The 23,232-nt window shown below is 51.4% G+C and overlaps 1 protein-coding gene across 8 annotated transcripts in view; it reads right to left on the reverse strand.

The window, feature by feature from the left end:
* LOC139228989 (polyhomeotic-like protein 2) overlaps positions 1 to 23,232 on the reverse strand; it is a 271,331-nt gene that overhangs the window by 98,670 nt on the left and 149,429 nt on the right. For 6 of the 8 annotated variants that reach the window (XM_070860640.1, XM_070860641.1, XM_070860644.1 and 3 more), the window contains exon 4: positions 14,245 to 14,403. In XM_070860640.1, coding sequence (XP_070716741.1) covers positions 14,245 to 14,403 — 159 coding nt within the window. Of the gene's footprint in view, positions 1 to 14,244; positions 14,404 to 19,829; positions 19,854 to 19,950; positions 20,009 to 23,232 lie in introns of those variants that run through there. The other 2 variants (XM_070860646.1, XM_070860645.1) reach the window with 2 other exon arrangements.

Genomic DNA, 23,232 nt, shown 5'->3' on the forward strand with positions numbered 1-23,232 from the left:
GATTCCATGACTTCCACAACAGCTGCTCGGTGCCTTTAAATCCCATGTTACAATGTAGGGAATGTCACCAGAATGTCTTCAGTGAATCTTTCTGCGCCTTAAGCTTCAAAGAGCAGTGTGCTGGAGCCGGGGGGGTGGGGGGGTGGCACGGTGTCAGTGTTCAATGGGCAAATACACAAACTGCTCCGAGATCAGAGTGCTCACCGACACCGCGATCTCTGAAAGTGAGTGAGTGAGTGAGTGAGTGATAGGCCTATGTAGCAATGCCTGGTCTCCGATTGTCTTGGACCCCTGTGCCAAGGGACCAAGGCTTCGCTCAGCCAAGCCCATTTGGTAACCAGTGTGCAACGGCCATCCCACCCTTTAAAATGGTTCAGGATCAAGCAACAGTCACCTTACAACTCATTTTAGTGTGGAGGCAAGTTATCCTCGACACCAGGGGACTGCCTGTGTGTGAGAGAGATAGAGACTAACTCGTGCTCATTTCCAGCATCAAGTCCATTCACAACCCGATAGGCAGTCGCTGGAATTGTACAACGGATCGATAGTGATTCACAAATTAACCCTCTTCACAGCACAATGTAAAGATTTGAAGATTACAGTTAAGATGTTGATCAGTTAAGATATTACAGTGATGACCTCCTTTACCTGCAATCAGTCATAGTTTAAGCTCTCGCTCCATCGAGTCAACATCCCAGATTTGATTGCCGAGTTAAAAATCAATTGGAAAGCACGAGCCAAATGAATACTGTCAGCGGCCCCTTGCACAGGCTGCCCTATCCTACTCGGTCAGTCGCACGATCGGTGATTGCCCAGACACAGTTACAAAGCTCATCACTGAGCCGCCACAGACAGTATTGGCAGGCAGACGGGGTGGTGTGACACTTCATTCCATCAATAGAGAGCTGGGGAGTAGGGACCTGCAGAGCCCGAGCTTGGAAACGGAAAACTCCCCATTGAACAAATGCACAGGCTCCTGGTAATGATGCAGGGTGCCCGAGGGCAAAGTCAGAGGTCGCATGCTTGCTGCTTGTCTGCCTCCTCCACTTATTACCAAACGCAAGCTCGCAATAACCGAGTTAATATCTCTGACCACTTTGCTAAAGGGAATCAGCAGTGCCCATTACATTGTTATTGTGTCAGTGAACAGATTCTGAAGATTGCTTAAAAGTCGGCCTCTATCACAGGGAGAGGACATGAAAACCTCGAGGCAATTAGATTGTATTCTCTCCTCTGATGGCAAAGCTCTTGTGTGTAACCCGATCTGAGGCCCGGTCCCTTTTATCACCGCACCTCTCAATATACTGTTTCTAGTCCTCCTGTCTGGGCCTCTGCGCGGCAATCTGATTCGGCTGCCCGCGGAGACGCACTGCTTCCCCCCGCTGCTCGATAACCAGAGCTACGCTGTCGCAGCTGCAATGACACGGTTTGTCTGCCCTCAGCCCCCTTCTCCATTACTGCCCCCGTCCATCTTGATAAATCTCACTTACAGCCCACATTTAATTCAATCCCAGCCTGGCCACAAAGCTCTTACTGCCACCTGAAGCACTCACTCACTCACTTGCTCCTGAAGGTCTCATTGGCTTTCCGTCATTTTTGGGTGTGTTTGGGATGCGGACTCTGGGCGCTGCTCTGTTCGATTCGGTCACACCGACAGCTCGGGCCCAGGATACGTCCTGTCTGCGAGTTGATGGACACGGCATTCGCGGGAGGCGGATTGAACATGATCGATGTCCTTCGGGACGACGTTAGTCGCGATGGAAGATCACGGAACAGGGTGGGCCATGAGAAGGCTCTCACCATCCACGTGTACTCACTGTCTATCACCGATACTTTCATCCTCTCCAACCTCACACACCCATCCATACACAAACAGCCTCCAGGTTTCACATTCAACACAATATAAGCAAAGAGGCTTCTTGGAGCATTTATTAATCATGATTTCACCCTCAAAGTTGGTTTTGCTAAAGATGGTTTGGTATTTACGCTTTAAGAACATAAGCGCAGGAGTTGGCCATTCGGCCCCTCGAGTCTGCTCCGCCATTCAATGAGATCACGGCTGATCTTCGACCTCAACTCCACTTTCCTGCTCGATCCCCACACCCCTGGATTCCCTTAATATCCAAAAATCTATCGATCTTAGCCTTGAATATACTCAACGACTGAGCCTCCACAGCCCCCTGGGGCAGAGAATTCCCAAAAATTCACAACTCTCCGAGTGAAGAAATTCCTCCTCATCCCAGTCCTAAGTGGCCGACCCCTTATCCTGAGACGATGCCCTAAATTCCAAGTGGATAGCTCTTAAGTCACATGCTGCTCCCCCAGTTTCTGCCTGCTCTCCACAGCTGAAGGTGTTGACCAGCACGGAATGGATGAGGTGTATGGGCCCACCAATCCCTCCAGTACCTCACTCGAACACTCACTGCGTGTGGTCACAGACAGCGAGGATTGAGTCCCGAGTCATCAGCGGCAGTATCAGAGCTGAACCAGATCCTGTCCGTATCCGATGTTCAGCAAACACGAGACAGACCCGAGGTTAGACGCAGGAGCCTCTTGATCTGAAAGGCTCAATATCGTACAGCGTCATCCCTTTAAAATCGCCACCATTAGAAAAGGGGCTGGATGGAAATCTAAACGCCTTTCAGTGAAGCCCGTTAACAGCACACACCTCGAAATCTGGATTACCCACAACTTCTGTTTAATTTATTCCCCTATGCAAACCTCAGTTATCACCATTCCTGCCTAACTTAGTACATCCCACTCCAGGGACTTGAGCACATAAATTTGGGCTGGCACTCCAGTGCAGTGCTGAGGGAGTGCTGCACCGTCGGAGGGGCAGTACTGAGGGAGTGCCGGACTGTCAGAGGGGCAGTACTGAGGGAGTGCCGCACTGTCGGAGGGGCTGTACTGAAGGAGTGCCGCACTGTCGGAGGGGCTGTACTGAGGGAGTGCCGCACTGTCGGAGGGGCAGTACTGAGGGAGTGCCGGACTGTCAGAGGGGCAGTACTGAGGGAGTGCCGCACTGTCGGAGGGGCTGTACTGAGGGAGTGCCGCACTGTCGGAGGGGCTGTACTGAAGGAGTGCCGCACTGTCGGAGGGGCTGTACTGAAGGAGTGCCGCACTGTCGGAGGGGCTGTACTGAGGGAGTGCCGCACTGTCGGAGGGGCAGTGCTGAGGGAGTGCCGGACTGTCGGAGGTGTCACGTTAAACCAAGGCTCCGTCTGCTCTCTCAGGCTGATGTAAAAGATCCCGTGGCACTAATTCAAAGAAGAGCAGGGGAGTTATCCCGGTGTCCTGGCCAATATTTATCACTCAAACAACGGATGATGTGGTCATTGTTACATTGCTGTTTGTGGGAGCTTGCTGTGTGCAAATTGGCTGCTGTGTTTCCCACATTACAACAGTGACTACACTCCAAAAAGCGTGGATTGGCTGTAAAGCGCTTTGGGACGACCTGGGGCATGAAAGGCACGATGTTTTTTTCTGTACCGGCCACTCAGTGATTCCAACCACTGAAAGCACCAACTGACAGGAATCTATAAATCAAAGGAAGCCCTGAAAGGGAAAGAGTATCGCTCTGGAGTAAGTGGATATTTTGCTGTAATAACAGCCTGCAGAACATACTCTTAGCTTGAAATACGAGGGCCATTTGCACGATGCCGTACGCGCTGCAGGAGGCTGTATTCCCGGGAGCTCGGACTGGGAATCCCTGAATGCTGGATTTCCGAGTTAATCCAATGGGTTAATACAAGGCTTCAAGGTTATTACAGGCTGGCAGAGTCATGGCATCTACTTGTAAATATCCCATTCACTCATCTCATTCAATGATTACGTGCTTGACTGCAAATCAAAAATCCAAACAGTTGAAGAAATAATCGCTGTTATTGCAGTTGTGGTTAATCTTTTCAATTGATATTTTACTAAATTACAAGATTATTAAAATGACTGCACACATTTCAGAGCCGCACCAATCCTGCATTGGGAAGTTTACGCACTTCAAGAGAAATACTCAGCAGCAACGCCCAGCCCCGTGACAAGTCTCCACAATCTCAGAGAGAATGCTGGGACCACGGCACTGAGAATCCCAGCATCCCTGCTAAAGCTCGCGTGTCAAAACAAAACCATTCCGTCAACAGCACAGGGAGGGAGCAAGTCACAAAACCAGTGCTTTGACCCCGACTCGCTGCGCGCCTCAAACTGGTTGCTAGCTTCGGCCGGGAGATTTCTAATCTAATGAGTAGACGTTCTCGCTAAAGTGCTGGCAACATTAAATCCTGCGCTCATTTTTGTTGGCAAGCGATGGGGAACTCGGCTGCCCCATGTCCCAACCCGCACCGAGTCCCGCTCACCCATCACCCCCTGTGCTCACTGCCCCATGTCCTAACTCGCACCGAGTCCCGCTCACCCATCACCCCCTGTGCTCACTGCCCCGTGTCCTAACTCGCACCAAGTCCCGCTCACCCATCACCTCCTGTGCTCACTGCCCCGTGTCCTAACTCGCACCGAGTCCCGCTCACCCATCACCTCCTGTGCTCACTGCCCCGTGTCCTAACTCGCACCGAGTCCCGCTCACCCATCACCCTCTGTGCTCACTGCCCCGTGTCCTAACTCGCACCGAGTCCCGCTCGCCCATCACCCCTGTGCTCGCTGACCCATGTCCCAACTCGCACCGAGTCCCGCTCGCCCATCACCCCCTGTGCTCACTGCCCCATGTCCTAACTCGCACCGAGTCCCGCTCGCCCATCACCCCTGTGCTCGCTGACCCATGTCCCAACCCGCACCGAGTCCCACTCACCCATCACCCCTGTGCTCACTGCCCCGTGTCCTAACTCGCACCGAGTCCCGCTCACCCATCACCCCCTGTGCTCACTGCCCTGTGTCCTAACTCTCACCGAGTCCCGCTCACCCATCACCCCCTGTGCTCGCTGCCCCGTGTCCTAACTCGCACCGAGTCCCGCTCACCCATCACCCCCTGTGCTCACTGCCCTGTGTCCTAACTCTCACCGAGTCCCGCTCGCCCATCACCCCTGTGCTCGCTGACCTACATTGGCTCCCGGATAAGTAATGTCTCAATTTCAAAATTCTCATCCTTGTTTACAAATCCCTCTATGGCCCTCACCCCTCCCTATCTCTGGAATCTCCTCCAGCCCCATGACCCCCCCCCCCCCCGAGATGTCTGCGCTCCTCTAATTCTGCCCTCCTGAGCATCCCTGATGATAATCGCTGAACCATCGGTGGCCGTGCCCTCTGTTGCCTGGGCCCCAAGCTCCGGAACTCCCTCCCTAAACCTCTCCGCCTCTCTACCTCTCTTTGCTCCTTCACGACACTCTTTGACCAAGCTTTTGGTCACCCGCGTTAGTTTCTACTTATGCGGCTCAGTGTCAAATTTTTTAAATCTCATATTGCTCCTGTGAAGTGGTTCAACGTCTCATCCGAAAGACTCCCTCAGTACTGCCCCTCTGACAGTGCGGCGCTCCCTCTGTACCGCCCCTCCAACAGTGCGGCGCTCCCTCAGCACCGCCCCTCCGACAGTGCGGCGCTCTTTCAGTACCGCCCCTCCGACAGTGCGGCGCTCCCTCAGTACCGCCCCTCCGACACTCCCTCAGCACTGCCCCTCCGACAGTGCGGCGCTCCCTCAGTACCGCCCCTCCGACAGTGCGGCGCTCCCTCAGCACTGCCCCTCCGACAGTGCGGCGCTCCCTCAGTACTGCCCCTCCGACAGCGCAGTACGGCGCTCCCTCAGTACTGCACTGGAGTGTCAGCCTGGATTTATGTGCTCCAGTCCCTGGAGTGGTACCTGAAGCCACAACCTACTGACTCAGAGACACAGCTGCCACTTACATTTATGTATTCCCATTATAAATTCCTATGAACACATTTGTAATGTAAACCTGCCGCTGTAATTACACCCTGCGCCCAGTGGTGGTGGTAGAGTCTCTCCCCGGGGGGAGTTGGACGACTTACACACGGCCAGGGTCCATTGTAACCGTGGACACAGGAACTTATAAACATATTGTTGATCTAATCATTGTAACGTACAGATATGATCACTATAAATACGTTCTGGAGTTGTGAATGAATGCTGCGGTTGAAGAAATTTGGAGGACCAGTAATGGAAAGCCACAATAATTGGAGGCCCGGTTAGATTGTGCTCCCCCCCCTGTGGTGAGGGGCTTCGCTCTGCAATCTGATCCACTTGGCAAATCTCTTTCATCATCTGCCATCCACATATTTTGTTGAGCTGCTGACGGATGAGTTGGGTCGTGACCTGCTCCCAGTTGTGCCGAAGCTGATCTTTAGCAGGATGCTAGGACGTCTCATTTTCTGTTGTTCCCTCCCTCCTGGTGGGATAAATCACCCCTCCCACCCCCGGCCCCCCCCACCCCCGTACACCTGATCCTGGTCCGCCTGTTCCAGCCGCAACGCTGTATCCCATCATTCCCAGCTCAGCGCGAGAGAATGGGGGTATGGGACATTGTTTGGTTATCAAAAGACAGAGAGAAAGAGGGACAGAGAGAGAGAGGAGAGAAAGGAAAGAGAAGAGAGGGAAAGAAAGAAAGGAGAGAAAGCAAAAAAAGAGGAAGAGTGAGAGAGAGAGAAAGAGAGAGAGAGCTGGAAAGAGAAAGATAGGGAGAGAAAGAGAAAGGAGAGAGAGAGAGAGAAAGAGAGAAGGAAAGAGAGAGCAAGTGAAAGAGAGAAAAGGAAAGAGTAAGAGAGAAAAAGGAGAGAGGGAGAGAATGAAACAAATAACGAAAGGAGGCAGAGCTTGCATCGTTGTAGGGTTTACCATGCCCGCAGAACATCGCAATGTGGTTTACAGCCAAGGAATCACTTTTCACGATTTGAAGGCAGACACAGCAGCGAGGCTGTACACGGCAAAGGGCGACAAACGATAGCGAGCAGGACGGTTCCCGGGTCGATCTGAATTCGCGGAGCTGTGCCTCGGTGGCAGTGACCCCGGAGTTTGTACTGAGGGCAAGAGAAAACCAGCCAAGCTCCCGGTCTCCCCTTCACTGCTCGCTCACTCTGCCTCCGAGTGCGCAGGCGGACAGATCCAGCTATCACCACGCAATGAAAAACTGAGCATATTTCACATTGCAATCTCACCATCGGTGGCCGTGCCTTCTGTGGCCTGGGCCCCAAGCTCTGGAACTCCCTCCCTAAACCTCTCCGCCTCTCTACCTCTCTTTCCTGCTTCAACACGCTCCTTAAAACCCACCTCGCCTGTGCTAATTTCTACTTATGCAGCTCGGTGTCAAATTTTTAGCACGTAATGCTCCTGTGAAGTGCCTTGGGAGGTTAAAGGTGCTATATAAATACAAGTTGTTGTTGTTATATTACATGCCATTCTGACCGCAACGTTATCCCGCTGAATGAACTCCTCGACTGCCTTCCTGCCTGGTGGTTCTACGCTGTCTCCATGGACACCATCTCCTGCACACACACTGCAGGGTCATGGTCACCGGCTGAAAGTGCAAAGTGCACCCTTCCACAACGAAGGGCAGTCAATCACACCCGGCAATCTTCCATAAAGATGTAAATAAAAGATGCATGTATGGATTGTAGATGGTGAGTTTGGTCAGAAGCTGCAATCTCATTGCTTGGCTGTGAGTCCCATGGGCTCTGGGGTGAGGATTGTTGAATTATGCAGGCAATGCTGCACGGCCAGTCTGAGGTCAGGTTAAAGGTCACTAACCCCTGCAAACACGCTCTCTCGCTCCCATCAATAAACTCCGCATGGATCCATTTCACAAACAAAGTACAGCTTTTCCATTATTTAAAAACAAAAATTGCCTGCCTACTCTGTGGACCAGTGTGGGCAACAGTTCCCTGGGCACCGAGTGCCCACGAGAACCTTGCCCGAGCAGTGAATCACATGGTGTGTCAGGCGTGGCTCAGTGGTCAGCACCCTCGCCTCTGAGTCCGAAGGTTGTGGGTTCAAGTCCCACTCCAGGGACTTAAGCACAAAAATCTAGGCTGACACTCCAGTGCGGTACTGAGGGTCAGTACTGAGGGTGTGCTGCACTGTCGGAGGGGCAATACTGAGGGAGTGCCGCACTGTCGGAGGGGCAGCACTGAGGGAGCACTGCACTGTCGGAGGGGTAGTACTGAGGGAGTGCCGCACTGTCGGAGGGGCAATACTGAGGGAGTGCCGCACCTGAGGGAGTGCCGCACTGTCGGAGGGACAGTACTGAGGGAGTGCTGTACTGTCAGAGATGCTGTCTTTCAGATGAGACATTAAACCGAGGCCCCGTCTGCTCTCTCAGGTCAATGTGAAAGATCCCATGGCACTATTTTGAAGAAGAGCAGGGGAGTTATCCTGGGGCCAATATTTATCCTTCAATCAACATAACAAAAAAAACAGATTATCTGGTCATTATCACATTGCTGTTTGTGGGAGCTTGCTGTGCGCAAATTGGCTGCTGCGTTTCCCACATTACAACAGTGACTGCACTTCAAAAGTACTTCATTGGCTGTAAAGCGCTTTGAGACTGGTGGTTGTGCAAGGCACTATATAAATGCAAGTCTTTCTTTCTAGACAGTGAGTTGAGAGGCTGTTCATTAAGAAATTTGAGGAAATTGCAACAAAGTCCGTTCACGCCCTCTCGCTCAGGCGGTTTCTAGCGGGGTCCCTGGATCGCGCTCGAGAGTGACGGCCGACCTGTGACCTCGCTAACCCTGGTGCCGAGGCCAGTGGGAACACGCACACCACAGTCTGGGGCTGACAGTGGGGGCCTGGCAGTTTGCGGGGTTCAGTCCCACAGCCATTGCGGGAGCACCCCCCCCGACATCTGGGACCCAGCTCGAGGACGGCACGCAGACACACGCTCGAGGTAAAGTCATTTCAGCGTGCGCGGTTTATCAGAGAGGGAGTGATTGCTAAACAAACACACGGGCTGGGCAAAAATTATGAATGGCTTTAAGATAGAGGCTGTGGCAGAATTCTTTCCGTGTTAGCGAAAGTGTTCCAAATGCTGAACTTTTGGCGTTTTTCCCTTCTGTCCCAATGTGTGGATGCCCCTTGGCCCTCAGCAGACCCCCGTCCTCTCAGCAGCTGCGTGTGGACACAGGCAGGGCAGTGAGCGGCCCCCCTCCCTCCCTCGCGGCCCCCCCTCCCTCCCTCGCGGCCCTCCCTCCGGGGGGGGGGGTGTGAGGGAGGGAGGGGGGGGCCCTCACTGCCCTGCCTGTGTCCACACGCAGCTGCTGAGAGGTGCCAATACAGTTTGAAATAAATCAATAATTCACGGTCAGGCAACACTGCACCACTTTAAACTTTCCGCAGCTGATGCAGTTCCTGCGGCCTGTTTGATGCTGGACGATCTCCGCTCTCCCTGGGCACCCCGACCGGAATTCTCGTCGAGTACACCTGTATTGTACATTAACTCCCATCACAAACATTCTTCCCCACTCACTCAGAAGTTGAGGATGTGTGTGCGTGTGTGTCGTACACGTGTGCTGACTAGGTCGCTCGCTCGCCTCGAGTCAGGTGGGTTCAAAGTCCCGCCCCAGAGACTCGCACACAACCACGAATTTGAGCGAATGAATGCCGCGGGGAAGACGCACACTTCGTGTCGGCTGAAGACCAGGGTGGCTCGGCTGTGAGGCCCTCCGCAGTTGGATAGCCTGCATGATAAACAGCCGCTCTGGTGAGATTCTGCAGGATTAGGGACGTGAAGCCACAGCCGTCAAAGCGCAGAGGACTGAAGGCCGAGTCCTATGGACGAGGGCGATGCGGTGGGTGTACGTCGACTTCTGTTCTATGATTCTACGAGTTACGGGGTTTATTTTGTGCCGGGAGCCTCACCGAAAATTGCACCAGCGATTTCATAACATGAAAGGAAAGAAAGACTTGCATTTATATAGCGCCTTTCATGACCACCTGACGTCCCAAAGCGCACTATAGCCAATGAAGTACTTTGTGAAGCGCAGTCACTGTTTTAATGAGGGAAATATGCTCAGAGGCCACACGGGTATCTGTGCCTGTGTTCAGAGTGTTCGACCCATTCTGTAAGGAGAGGCCCTTTCGCCCCACTACCTGTAGAATTATACAGCTGTACAGCACAGGCCATTCGGCCCTTCCTGTCTGTGCCGGCTCTGTGACAGAGCGATCCCATCAGTCCCACTCCCCCTGCCCTTTCCCCACGGCCCGGCACAATCTCCCTCTCAAGTATTTATCCAATTCCCCCGTTTGAAAGTTACTATTTAAATCTGCTCCCACCACCCTTTCAGGCAGCGTGTTCCCGATCACAACGACCCGCTGCGTGAACACATTCTCATCTCCCCCTCTGGGTCGTTTGCCAATTATTGTCAATCTGTGTCCCTCTGGTTACCGACCCTCCTGACAATGGAAGCAGTTTCTCCATCAAATCCCTCATAATTATTCAACTCCCTCCCCGCCCCCCTATAATCCAATGTCTGCAACATATCAAAAACAGATTAAACCGTTTCCAGCACTCACGGATGATTTGCAGGGGCTGTCTGTGCTGCGTGATTCAACACCCAAAACGTGCTCCATCTTGTGCAGGGGAAGCTGCTCTTAAACAAGGAAATCACAGTCAGATTTCCAAGCCTGACAATCGCTGGGGGGTCTGTGCTGGGAGTGATAACATAGGAGCAGACAATTGCATGTCATCACAGTATCTAATTGTATTCCAGCGCAGTTTGATCCAACAGGCAGTGAGGCCCATCAATAAATAATTCATAGCTCACTCTTCTCCTGAGCTCTGTCCCTTGGGGCTGCAATCGCTGTGATTTCTCCTGATGGTGCCGTGCCATTTACACCGTGAACACAGCAATTTAACAAGTTACGTCAAGAGACTCGTTCATTGGGCGCATCTAATGTCGCCCTTCTGAATAAAACAAAACAAATGCACATTTCATTGCAAACGCTGTATATTTAAATCACAGAAAGTCTTGTTCCTTTTCTTGTTTGTTATTTAAGCCCTCCCCTGTCCTGTCACAAAGACACTAACTCGTGCTGAAATCTGCTACCATGGGCACTCTCTCGCACCTCACCCAAGTCAGCATCCTCTACCATCTTCCATCCTCCATAAATTTCAGCTCATCCAAAACTCTGCTGCCCATGTCCTAACTCGTATCAAGTCCTGTCCTCCCCTCCCCCCCCCAGGCTGTGCTCGCTGACCTACATTATCTCCCAATCTGGCAACACCTCGATTTCAAAATTCTCATCAATGTTTTCAAATCCCTCCACGGCCCTCACCCCTCTCTATTGCTGTAATCTCCTTCAGCCTTACAACCCTTAGATATCTGTGCTCCTCTATTCTGGCCTCTTGAGCATCCCTGATTTTAATCACTCCGCCATCGGTGACCGTGCCTTCAGCTGCCTGGGCCCCAAGCTCTGGAACTCCCTCCCTAAACCTCTTCGCCTCTCTCTCCTCCTTTAAGATGCTCCTTAAACCTACCTCTGTCCCAATAGCTCTTCAAGTGGCTTGGTGCCAAATTTTGTTTGACAACGCTCCTGTGAAGCACCTTGGGACGTCTCACTATGTCACAGGCCGCTATATAAATGCTGGTTGTTGTTGCGTGTGCCTAAATTGCGAGTGTTGAAGGCTGTTCGTGTGTGGGGCCATTAGCTCAGATCACAATCATGTCCAGATGTCGCACTTTCCAGGCAGGGCCACTGGATAGCGCTTGGGAATGAGGACACTACTTCATAGGAATAGGAGGAGGCCATTCAGGCCCTCGAGCTTGGCACACCGTTAGATCATGGCTGATCTGTAGCTTAACTCCACCTTACCTGCCTCGGGTCCATACTCCTTGACTAACTAACAAAAAATCAATCTCACATTTGAATTTTTCGATTGACTACCCCGCCCAACTCAACAGCATTTTTGGGGGAAGAGAGTTCCAGATTAGAGAGTCTAGAACCAGGGGTCACAGTCTCGGGATAAGGGATTTAGGACTGAGATGAGGAGGAATTTCTTCACTCAGAGGGTGGTGAATCTTTGGAATTCTCTGCCCCAGAGGGCTGTGGAGGCTCAGTCGTTGAGTATATTCAAGGCTGAGATCGATAGATTTTCGACTCTCGGGGAATCGAGGGATATGGGGATCGGGCAGGAAAGTGGAGTTGAGGTCGAAGATCAGCCGTGATCTGATTGAATGGCGGAGCAGGCTCGAGGGGCCGAATGGCCGACTCCTGCTCCTTATGTTGTATAGTGTAACTATATTCCACTCAACTTCATTTTGCTGGTGAAATTGCCCTGCTTTTACCGGGATATGTTGCTGCAGTTTTGGTCATGGGTTCTGCTTACTGTAGTTTGTAGAGACTCTTTTTAAATAGACGCTGTAGACTGTTTGGGACTAAAGGCAGACAAGTCCCCTGGACCTGATGGCTTACATCCTAGGGTTTGAAAAGAAGTGGCTGCAGAGATAGTGGGTGTATTGGTTGTAATCTGCCAAAATTCCCTGGATTCTGCGGCGGTCCCAGCGGATTGGAAAATCGCAAATGTAACATCCCTATTTAAAAAAGGACGCAGACAAAAAGCAGGAAACTATAGCTAATATCTGTGGTTGGGAAAATGCTTTATTAAGGAAGCAGTAGCAGGACATTTGGAAAAGCATAATTCAATCAAGCAGAGTCAGCATGGTTTTATGAAAGGGAAATCATGCTTGACAAATTTGCTGGAGGTCTTTGAGGATGTAACGAGCAGGGTGGATAAAGGGGAACCAGTAGATGTCGTGTATTTGGATTTCCAGAAGGCATTCGATAAGGTGCCACATAAAAGGTTAATGCACAAGATAAAAGTTCACGGGATTGGGGTAATATATTAGCATGGATAGAGGATTGGCTAACTAACAGAAAACAGAGAAAGTTGGGTTAAATGGGTCATTTTCCAGTTAGCAAACAGTAACTAGTGGGGTGCCGCAGGGATCGGTGCTGGGGCCTCAACTATTTACAATCTATATTAATGACTTGGATGAAGGAACCAAATGTAATGTAGCCAAGTTAGCTGATGATACAAAGATGGGTGGGAAGTCTTGCTACAGTTGTACAGGGTATTGGTGAGGCCACACCTGGAATACTGCGTATAGTTTTGGTTTCATATTTACGAAAGGATATACTTGCTTTGGAGGCAGTTCAGAGAAGGTTCACTAGATTGATTCTGGGGATGAGAGGGTTAACTTTTGAGGAAAGGTTGAGTAGATTGGGCCTCTACTCATTGGAATTCAGAAGAATGAGAGATGATCTTATCGAAACGTTATTATGAGGGGGCTTGACAAGGTGGATGCAGAGAGGATGTTTCCACTGATGGGGGAGACTAGAACTAGGGGGCATGATCTTAGAATAAGGGGCCCGCCCATTTAAAACTGAGATGAGGAGGAATTTCTTTGAGGGTTGTAAATCTGTGGAATTCGCTGTCCCAGAGAGCTGTGGAAGCTGGGACATTAAATAAATTTAAGGTGGAGATAAACAGATTTTTGAATGATAAGGGAAAAAGGGGTTATGGGGAGCGGGCGGGGAAGTGGAGGTGAGGCGAAGATCAGATCAGCCATGATCTTATTGATGGCGGAGCAGGCTCGAGGGGCCGAATGGCCGACTCCTGCTCCTATTTCTTACGTTCTTATGTTCGCTGTATGTCCTGCCTCGCCTCCTCCTGACACTCTGGCGTGACAGACAGGTGTAATGGGGCATCACAGCTGGACGTGATCCTGTCCTAACTTGAACTCTACAGATGTGTGTCTCCAGTTTGGCCAGCGGACAGTGATCAGGGTCAGGGATCGCAGTTGGCTGGCCCAGAGGCACTGAAGCCAATTACCTTTGTTACCAACAGCCAATTCAGCACAGACCCGGGATCAACCTGCGGGCTGCCACCACATTTAGCATCTGACGAGTGCTCCGACACCGTGACAAGAGAAAACCCCAAGTGTATATATAATGGCAAAAGCCCAACGTCAGATCTTACCAAGCACGCAAGTTGGTACGCAGAGGTTCATCCCAATACCACGCAACAGTCCACTTTAGCTGCGGTACCAACACTGCTCCCAGCCCCCACAGACCACCCCCCGCTCAGCCCTCCCCCCCCGCTCAGCCCTCCCCCCCAGCCCCCGCTCAGCCCTCCCCCCCAGCCCCCGCTCAGCCCTCCCCCCCACCCCCTGCTCAGCCCTCCCCCCCAGCCCCTGCTCAGCCCTCCCCCCCAGCCCCCGCTCAGCCCTCCCCCCCACCCCCCGCTCAGCCCTCCCCCCCATCCCCCGCTCAGCCCTACCCCCCCCCCACCTGCTTACCTGCTGCACGGCTGCCAGGCTCTGCAGCTGGGCGCTGCTCAGGTGCTGCTGCTGCAGGGCTGCGGTCTGCAGCATGAGGTGCTGCTGTTGGGCGGCGTACATCTGCTGCAGGTACTGGGCGGCAGTGTTGGGCTGTCGGTGCAGTGCCTGCTGGATCACCTGCACACGGGACAAGAATCGGGTTAGTCACAGCACACAGCGTAAATAAACACATCAACAACAACTTGTGTTCATATAGCGCCTTTCACAGAGTGAAACGTCCCAGGGCGCTTCACAGCACATCCCCCCCACCCCACACCCCACACAACCCTCCCCCAACTCCGCACCCCCCCCCACCCCACCCCGCACCCCCCCTCCCCCCACACCCCCCCCCCCACACCCTGCCCCACCCCCCCCCCCCCCCCCCCCGCACAAGACAAAAAAAATTAATTTGACACCGAGCCATATAAGGAAATATTAGGGCAGGTGACCAAAAGCTTGGTCAAAGAGGGAGGTTTTAAGGAGTGTCTTGAAGGAGGAACGAGAGGTAGAGAGGCAGAGAGGTTTAGGGAGGGAGTTCCAGAGCTTGGGGCCCAGGCAGCTGAAGGCACGGCCACCGATGGTGGAGCGATTAAAATCAGGGATGCTCAAGAGGGCAGAATTGGAGGAGCACAGACATCTCAGGGGGTTGTGGGGCTAGAGGGGATTACAGCAACAATTTTTTCCAGACGAAAACCAGCTGCTGACTGAGGTCCGACAAGAGATGTTCTATAATTCTCACTATTAAATGGATATGTTCTTTTAGTGCTTTAATTAAAGGTGTCAGCTGTGGCTCAGTGGGCAGCACTCTCGTCTCGGAGTCAGAAGGTTGTGGGTTCAAGTCCCACTCCAGGGACTTGAGCAGAAAAATCAAGGCTGACACTCCAGTGCAGTGCTGAGGGAGTGCCGCACTGTCGGAGGGGCAGTGCTGAGGGAGTGCCGCACTGTCGGAGGGGCAACGCTGAGGGAGCGCTGCACTGTCGGAGTGGCAGTACTGAGGGAGTGCCGCACTATCGGAGGGGCAGTGCTGAGGGAGCGCCGCACTGTCGGAGGGGCAGTGCTGAGGGAGCGCTGCACTGTCGGAAGGGCAGTACTGAGGGAGCACTGTCGAAGGGGCAGTGCTGAGGGATCGCTGCACTGTCGGAGGGGCAGTACTGAGGGAGTGCTGCACTGTCGGAGGGGCAGTACTGAGGGAGTGCTGCACTGTCGGAGGTGCTGTCTTTCAGATGAGACGTTAAACCGAGGCCCCGTCTGCTCTCAGGTGGGTGTAAAAGATCCCATGGCACTATTTTGAAGAAGAGTAGGGGAGTTCTCCCCGGTGTCCTGGGGCAATATTTATCCCTCAATCAACATCACTAAAACAGATTGTCTGGCCATTATCACATTGCTGTTTGTGGGAGCTTGCTGTGCGCAAATTGGTTGCCGCGTTTCCCACATTACAACAGTGACTACACTTTGAAATAAAAAGTACTTCATTGGCTGTAAAGCACTTTGGGTCGTGAAAGGCGCTATATAAATGCAAATCTGCCTTTCTTTTTATGTTTAACAGGTCCGGAGGTTCTGTTTTGGAATCAATAATATCAATCGGCCGTGTTACTAATCAAAAACAAAATACTGCGGATGCTGGAAACTGAGTACTCGGCGGGTCAGACAGTGTCTGTGGGGAGAGAAAGAGGGTCATTGAGCCGGAACCCTGACTCTTTCTCTCCCCGCAGACGCTGCCTGACCCGCTGAGTATCTCCAGCATTTTCGGCTGTTATTTTAGGCCTTGTCCTACTTCAGTGAACAGTTTAAAATTAGCCAGAGAAATTCCGACAAAATTTTAAACTCACAAATGAAGAAAAAAAAAAAAATTAACCTTAAAAATATTTTTCAAACCACATCAACCTGTGAGCACCAGGCTGTACACTGCTGGTCTTCCGATTCTACGCCAATGTCCAATATTTTCCGATAAATTGCCCCACCATCCCCATATCAATTCGCTTCCCTTTTCTCTTCTCCTCTGCTGACGGTGCAAAGTTACGCTGGGTGGGGGGGGGGGGGGGTTAAAAATGTTAAAACAGGGAACGCTCCCCCGACCCGCCACCATTTTCACAGCGGTTGTGTGTCTACAAGTGTCCCACAGTGCAATCGGGAGCCCGACTTAAATGCAACAGTTGCCACATGGATTTCCCAGGGCTCGGGAAATCCGGCAGCGAAAGGGAGGCTTCGGAAGGTAAGTGTCTTTTACAGCACTCCCTTGTGGGCCCAGAGGAGCAGGAGTGCTCCCCTCCTCCCCGTCAACCCCTCTCCCCCACAACACTCCCCCCAACCGTCGGCCTCCTCTGCAGATCGTGGCCCCTGTCCCCACCGCCGCGACCACCCCGATCTCTCACCCCCCTTGTCCGCCGCGATCGCAGACCCCGCCCCGCGATCGCAAACCCCGCCCCCGCCATCGCAGACCCCGCCCCCGCCATCGCAGACCCCGCCCCCGCCATCGCAAGCACTGATACCCGCTCCATGCTGTGACTGCGGCCGACCTCTCTTCTCCCACCCACCCCTGGTCCCCCCCCGGCCCCAATCTCCGGCCTTAACCCCCCCCCTCCCCATTCCCAAGGATTGTCCCCGAGGGTCAATTTATTCAGCTGCTGTGTGGGAAACTGGAGAAATAAATGATGAGAACAAGCTGCTGTTGGCGGGCTGTCTATCGCACGGAGCGGGTGGGAGCTTTAGGATCTCGGCTCAGAATGTTCGATATGCCTCTTACAGATGTTGCATTATTTAGCAGCCTAGATTCTAGTTCTCGTGATGAATTAGAGCCAGTCGATCCAATATTTCTTTTGCGATAGCGCAGTGGACCAGAGGAGCCTCCCTCAGCAGAGGCACTACTGGGCAATGGGTCCTGCACTCCAGGGACCAGGGGGTGTTTGAGAGCTACTACACCGACGCTTATTCTCAGCCAAATCCTCACTTGCCCAAAGAACCACAGGCGCACAGTTCCAGCAACAATCATGGTCTGTGATCAAGGGTAGCACTCCCCAGCCAATTATTTTCTTCCCTTACCTGGGAATGTTTAACCCAATTGTACAATCCCAATTTAGACCAGTTAGCTCGGCAGAGATGGGGAATCAGCCCTGGGACCTCCCGTGTCGATGTACAGAGTTCCGTGCGGAGAATGAATTTATCAATCGGCGGCTGCAGAAAGCAAAGATTTAATGCTTTGGGTTCACTGAGCATATAAATGCTTTTGAATCTGCAGGTTTTGATAAAGTGGCCATTCCAGGGAACTAACCAACTCTAACTGACCCTGCCGAGAGAGGTCAAGGTGGCAATAGGCCGCATATTTTCTCGTGCCAAAGGTTGTACGGAAGAAATCAAAGCTATTCTGCAATCTGCCACTTTATCCTGCGATCTGTCACTGCTTTCCTGTCTGGTGACTTTCTGCACAGCGCCAATCCTTCACCACTTAACAAACGCAACCGACAGGCCACTTAGTGAGAACTATTTCCTCACAATTTGTGGAGACTAAAGGGCCGGACAAAATGTTCTGATGTGTAGATACAGGTGGTGGGGCAGTTTCATCAGAACATAACAATCAGGAGCAGGAGTCGGCCATTCGGCCCCTCGAGCCTGCTCCGCCATTCAATAAAATCATGGCTGATCTTCGACCTCAACTCCACTTTCCCGCCCGATTCCCATAGCCCTTGATTCCCGAGAGTCAAAAAATCTATCTCAGCCTCTAATATACTCAACGACTGAGCCTCCACAGCCCTCTGAGGCAGAGAATTCCAAATATTCACCACCCTCCGAGTGAAGAAATTCCTCCTCATCTCAGTCCTAAATGGCCGACCCCTTATCCTGAGACTGTGACCCCTGGTTCTAGAGTCCCCAGCCCGGGGGAAACATCCTCCCTGCATCTACCCTGTCAATCCTCATCGGAATCTAATATGTTTCAATGAGATCACCTCTCATTCTTCGAAACTCCAGAGAGTACAGGCCCAATCTACGCAATTTCATCGTTTCACATACTGCACACTTTTGTCGGAACTGATAGCTCCCCTCCCAGCTGTGACCTGTGTCCTTGTCCACTATCTCCTGCTGATTACTTTGCCGGCACGCTGAACTTTAACTGCCTCACGAGAAGCTGTGCAAAAGCTCCGGTTACAGCAAGGACTTCTGACCCCAGTGATTTCCCCCCCCCCCCCCCCCCCCGCTCCCGGAGGTGCCGATCTGTGCTGGGGCACCTCAGGTGCTAGTGCCCTCCAGCAATGCCACCCTGTGGCTCGTGGGGACCCAAACACTGGGCGGCGGCAGGCAATTCTCCCACAGAAGGCCTCACCAAGTCTGGCACAATCCACGGAGAATGTCTGCAACGAGGAGCAGTGGCTGATTTATTCCAGCAATAAAAAAATCAAAAAAAAGAAAGACTTGCATTTATATAGCACCTTTCCCGATCACCGGACGTCCCAAAACGCTTTACAGCCACTGACCTACTTTTGGAGTGCAGTCACTGTTTAAATGCAGGAAACACGGCAGCCAATTTGCGCACAGCAAGCTCCCACAAACAGCAATGTGATAATGACCAGATAATCTGTTTTAGTGATGTTGATTGAGGGATAAATATTGGCCCTAGGACACCGGGGAGAACTCCCCTGCTCTTCTCCGAAATAGTGCCCTGGGATCTTCTATGTCCTCCTGAGAGAGCAGACGGGGCCTCGGTTTAACGTCTCATCCAAAAAATAGGGGAATTTATATAGCGCCTGTGAGGTACAAAAAAAAAATTGTCCGAGGACACTTCACAGAGCGGAGAGAAAGATTGGGGAAATGGGGAAGGATATCCTCAGCCACAGAGACCGGAGATAATGGGAGAGCAGCTCCAGCTGCCCAAGTTAAGCCCGGCTTGCTGAGCAGAATCTGGGACCCCTGTGGCCTGTACAGCCCAGCACCGGCCTGGGTGGGGAGTTAATTATTGAGCCAAAGGGGACAGTGGTGCAGGTAACATTGTGGCCGGCCTTACCCAACAGACAGAACTCTCTCCTTCACCGGCAGCCGCTCACCGGGCACTGTGCCTCTAACGCGGCCCGCTCAGATATCCACGGCAAAACCACATCCCCGTTCCGTCACCGATTAACGCGAGGAGCCGATAAAGCAGCACATCTGTGCGCTGGAGACACGAGGCAGGCTCCAGAAAGCAGCTCCCCGACACCAGCTCCTTCCAAGCATTGTTCACCAGCTGCGTGCTATCACTTTAAATCAAAACCTGACCCCGCTCAACCCATCGGGCTCCAGCCTCCCAACAGATGCAAGCAGGCAGTGCAATTTGCCAGTGATCCCTCAACGCACAGCCTCCTCATTATGGGCTGTAACACAATACTAAACAAAGACGGCAAAATAAATTGGCGTCTCTGATCAGTAGCCTGCACGAACCGCAAAATTAGCTTTCACCGTCGGCAACAGGATCTGAGGCTCAACTGAATTACACAGAGCACAATGGCAATAAGTTTTGCTATAAATAACTTTTCTTAAAAAAGGCAATTTTGATTTCATAATCACCAACTTCTGTGCGTTATCTATTGTTTAAACAGTACCATTATTGAGCACTTGGCCAAGCAGTCCCACATCAAATCCCTACCACAGCCATGATCGAGTTGACACAAAACAACATCTAAACAAGGAAGATTGAGCAAGCACAGGAGATATATTACTTACAACATAATACGGCTGAAGGAGAATCAGACAGGTACGGATCGAAGTCTCTGGTTTGAGAACTCTCTACACCTTACTTTCTCTCCCCTCGGACAGAGAATGGGGTTAGGCCCCTTCATATCTAGTTGCACAGTTCCTGGTCTCCGTGTAACATTATACTCACAAAGGCCAGAATTCCAGGAGGAATCTGAGTCCTGCCACAAAGCTCTTGCCGATTACTTGGGGAGAGAGCTGCCCCAGTGCTTCACAGCACCGCACTCAAATGCAAATCTTGTGGCCACAATGACTCCAACCTTTTGTGCTACAATGATTGTCAGCAACACAAGGCCTGCTGTCTCCAGGCGACCAAATGCAGAGAGAGAGAGAGAGAGAGAGAGAGGGGGGGGTTTCCGAGAGCCCTGACTTGATCCGACAATAGAGAGCGGAAAAGTGCTGACCTCTGACCTGAATGTGGGCCTACTGCGGCCTTGGCCTAAAGACAGACACAAAAAAAAAAAATCAGGTTTCTAAAATCGAAAGAGTTTCACACTGGATCTTCTCCAAGGGGACAAGATGCCCACAATATTCCGGCAATTGTCCAGGGTAACCAAGCTTCACCAATCACACACTGGTGCGAAGGAGCAACAAACACAAAGCTAAGCATTTGTCTGAAGGTCGTAGGTCACAGCTGGTAACCATGGTGACTGCTTTATACTAGGCCATCCATTACTCCACATACACACACACACACACACACACACTAGGCTGATGAATGGGGGACCCATTTAAAAATCAACTCCAGTAAGTGTCCCGATCCTTTTGTTCAGTGGTGACAGGTTTCATGCTTGGCTCCGGGGGGGGGGGGGGGAACAGGCAGCTGTCCGGGATAAGCTCAGCGTTGTTTGTTGGTTCAGGAATAGGTATCGTTTTCCCTCCCCCCCCTTTCGGACAATCTCCTCACGCAACCGCTGCTGGGGCACAAGTATCAGCAAATCTTCCAGCCAGGCCCTGCCATATTCCCATTGACTGGCAATCCACGGGCTGCTTTACAACGGCACAGGATCCCAGGTGTCACAAATGTTGCATTTCTCCGAGAAACATACGCACCATACATGCCAGTCCGCAGCTCTTCGTTTCTGGGTGTATAATCTTCATCAGAACTGAAGACTTTTTCATTTTCCGTTCTCACGATGCCACCATTTATAAACCCTACAGTTTCACCAACCTTTCGAATATTGAATATCGGAGCCCCAATTCCCACTGTTCCTTTCTTTCTTTTAAGGTTTGACTTTAATTATGTGTTTCCTCTCGCCTCCGAGTCAGAAGGTTGTGGGTCCCAAGTCCCACTCCACAAACTTGAAAGAAAGAAAGACAGTGCATTTCTATAGCGCCTTTCACTACCACTGGACGTCCCAAAGCGCTTTACAGTCAATTAAATACTTTTGGAGTGTAGTCACTGTTGTAATGCAGCCAATTTGCGCACAGCAAGCTCCCACAAACAGCTAATTGTTATGCACATACTCTGGGCTGACACTCCAGTGCAGTGCTGAGGGAACGCTGCACTGTTGGATGAGACATTAAACCGAGGCCCCGTCTGCTCTCTCAGGTGGGTGTAAAAGATCCCACGGCACTATTTTGAAGAAGAACAGGGGAGTTCTCCCCAGTGTCCTGGGGCCAATATTTATCTCTCAATCAACATAACAAAAACAGATTATCTGGTCATTATCACATTGCTATTTGTGGGAGCTTGCTGTGCGCAAATTGGCTGCCGCATTTCCCACATTACAACACGCCAAAAGTATTTCATTGGCTGTAAAGCGCTTTGGGACGTCTGGTGATCGTGAAAGGTGCTATATAAATGCAAGTCTTTCTTTCAAGTTGTTTTTCTAAACTTGAAAAAAAAATCGGGAAAATCAGGGATGCTCAAAATGTCAGAATCGGAGGAGTGCAGACATCTCGGGGGGTTGTGGGGCTGGAGGGGATTACAGATATAGCGAGGAGGGAGGCCATGGAGGGATTTGAAAACAAGGATGAGAATTTTGAAATCGAGGCATTGCTTAACCGGGAACCAATGTAGGCCTGCGAGCACAGGGGCTGATGGGTGAGCGGGACTTGGTGCTAGTTAGGACACGGGCTGCCGAGTTTTGGATCACCTTATTTTGGATTCCATCAGAAGTTTAGAATTTCTGTCACCAGAGTCCAGTACGGTTTCCACTTTTGTGTTCCACCAATTTTTGTAACATTCCTTTCTTGACTATAGGTAACATAAGAAATAGGAACTGGAGTTGGCCATTCAGCCCCTCGAGCCTGCTCCACCATTCAATAAGATCATGGCTGATCTGATTATGGACTCAGCTCCACTTCCCCGCCCGCTCCCCGTAACCCTTTACTCCCTTATCACTCAAAAATCTGTCTATCTCCACCTTAGATATATTCAATGACCCAGCCTCCACAGCTCTCTGGGGTAGAGAATTCCACAGATTTACAACCCTCTGAGAGAAGAAATTCCTCCTCATCTCAGTTTTAAAAGAGCGGCCCCTTATTCTGAGACTATGTCCCCTAGTTTTAGTTTCCCCTATGAGTGGAAATATCCTCTCTGCATCCACCTTGTCGAGCCCATCATTATCTTGTACGTTTCAATAAGATCGCCTCTCATTCTTCTGAACTTCAATGAGTATAGGCCCAACCTACTCAACCTATCTTTATAAGTCAACCCCCTCATCTCCGGAATCAACCGAGTGAACCTTCTCTGAACAGCCTCCAATGCAAGTATATCCCTTCTTAAATACAGAGACTAAAACTGTACGCAGTACTCCAGGTGTGGCCTTACCAATACCCTGTACAGTTGTAGCAGGACTTCTCTGCTTTTATACTCTATCCCCCTTGCAATAAAGGCCAACATTCCATTTGCCTTCCTGATTACTTGCTGTACCTGCATACTAACTTTTTGTGTTTCATGCACAAGGACCCCCAGGTCCCTCTGTACTGCAGCATTTTGTAATTTCTCTCCATTTAAATAATTTGCTTTTCTATTATTTCTGCCAAAGTGGATAACCTCACATTTTCCCACATTATACTCCATCTGCCAAATGTTTTCCCACTCACTTAGCCTGTCTATATCCCTTTGCATATTTTTTGTGTCCTCACAATTTGCTTTCCCACCCATCTTTGTATCATCGGCAAACTTGGCTACATTACACTCGGTCCCTTCATCCAAGTCATTAATATAGATTGTAAATAGTTGAGGCCCCAGCACCGATCCCTGCGGCACCCCACTAGTTACTGTTTGCCAACCGGAAAATGACC

The sequence above is a fragment of the Pristiophorus japonicus genome, chromosome 18 (assembly GCF_044704955.1).
Source record: "Pristiophorus japonicus isolate sPriJap1 chromosome 18, sPriJap1.hap1, whole genome shotgun sequence".
Taxonomy (NCBI): domain Eukaryota; kingdom Metazoa; phylum Chordata; class Chondrichthyes; family Pristiophoridae; genus Pristiophorus; species Pristiophorus japonicus.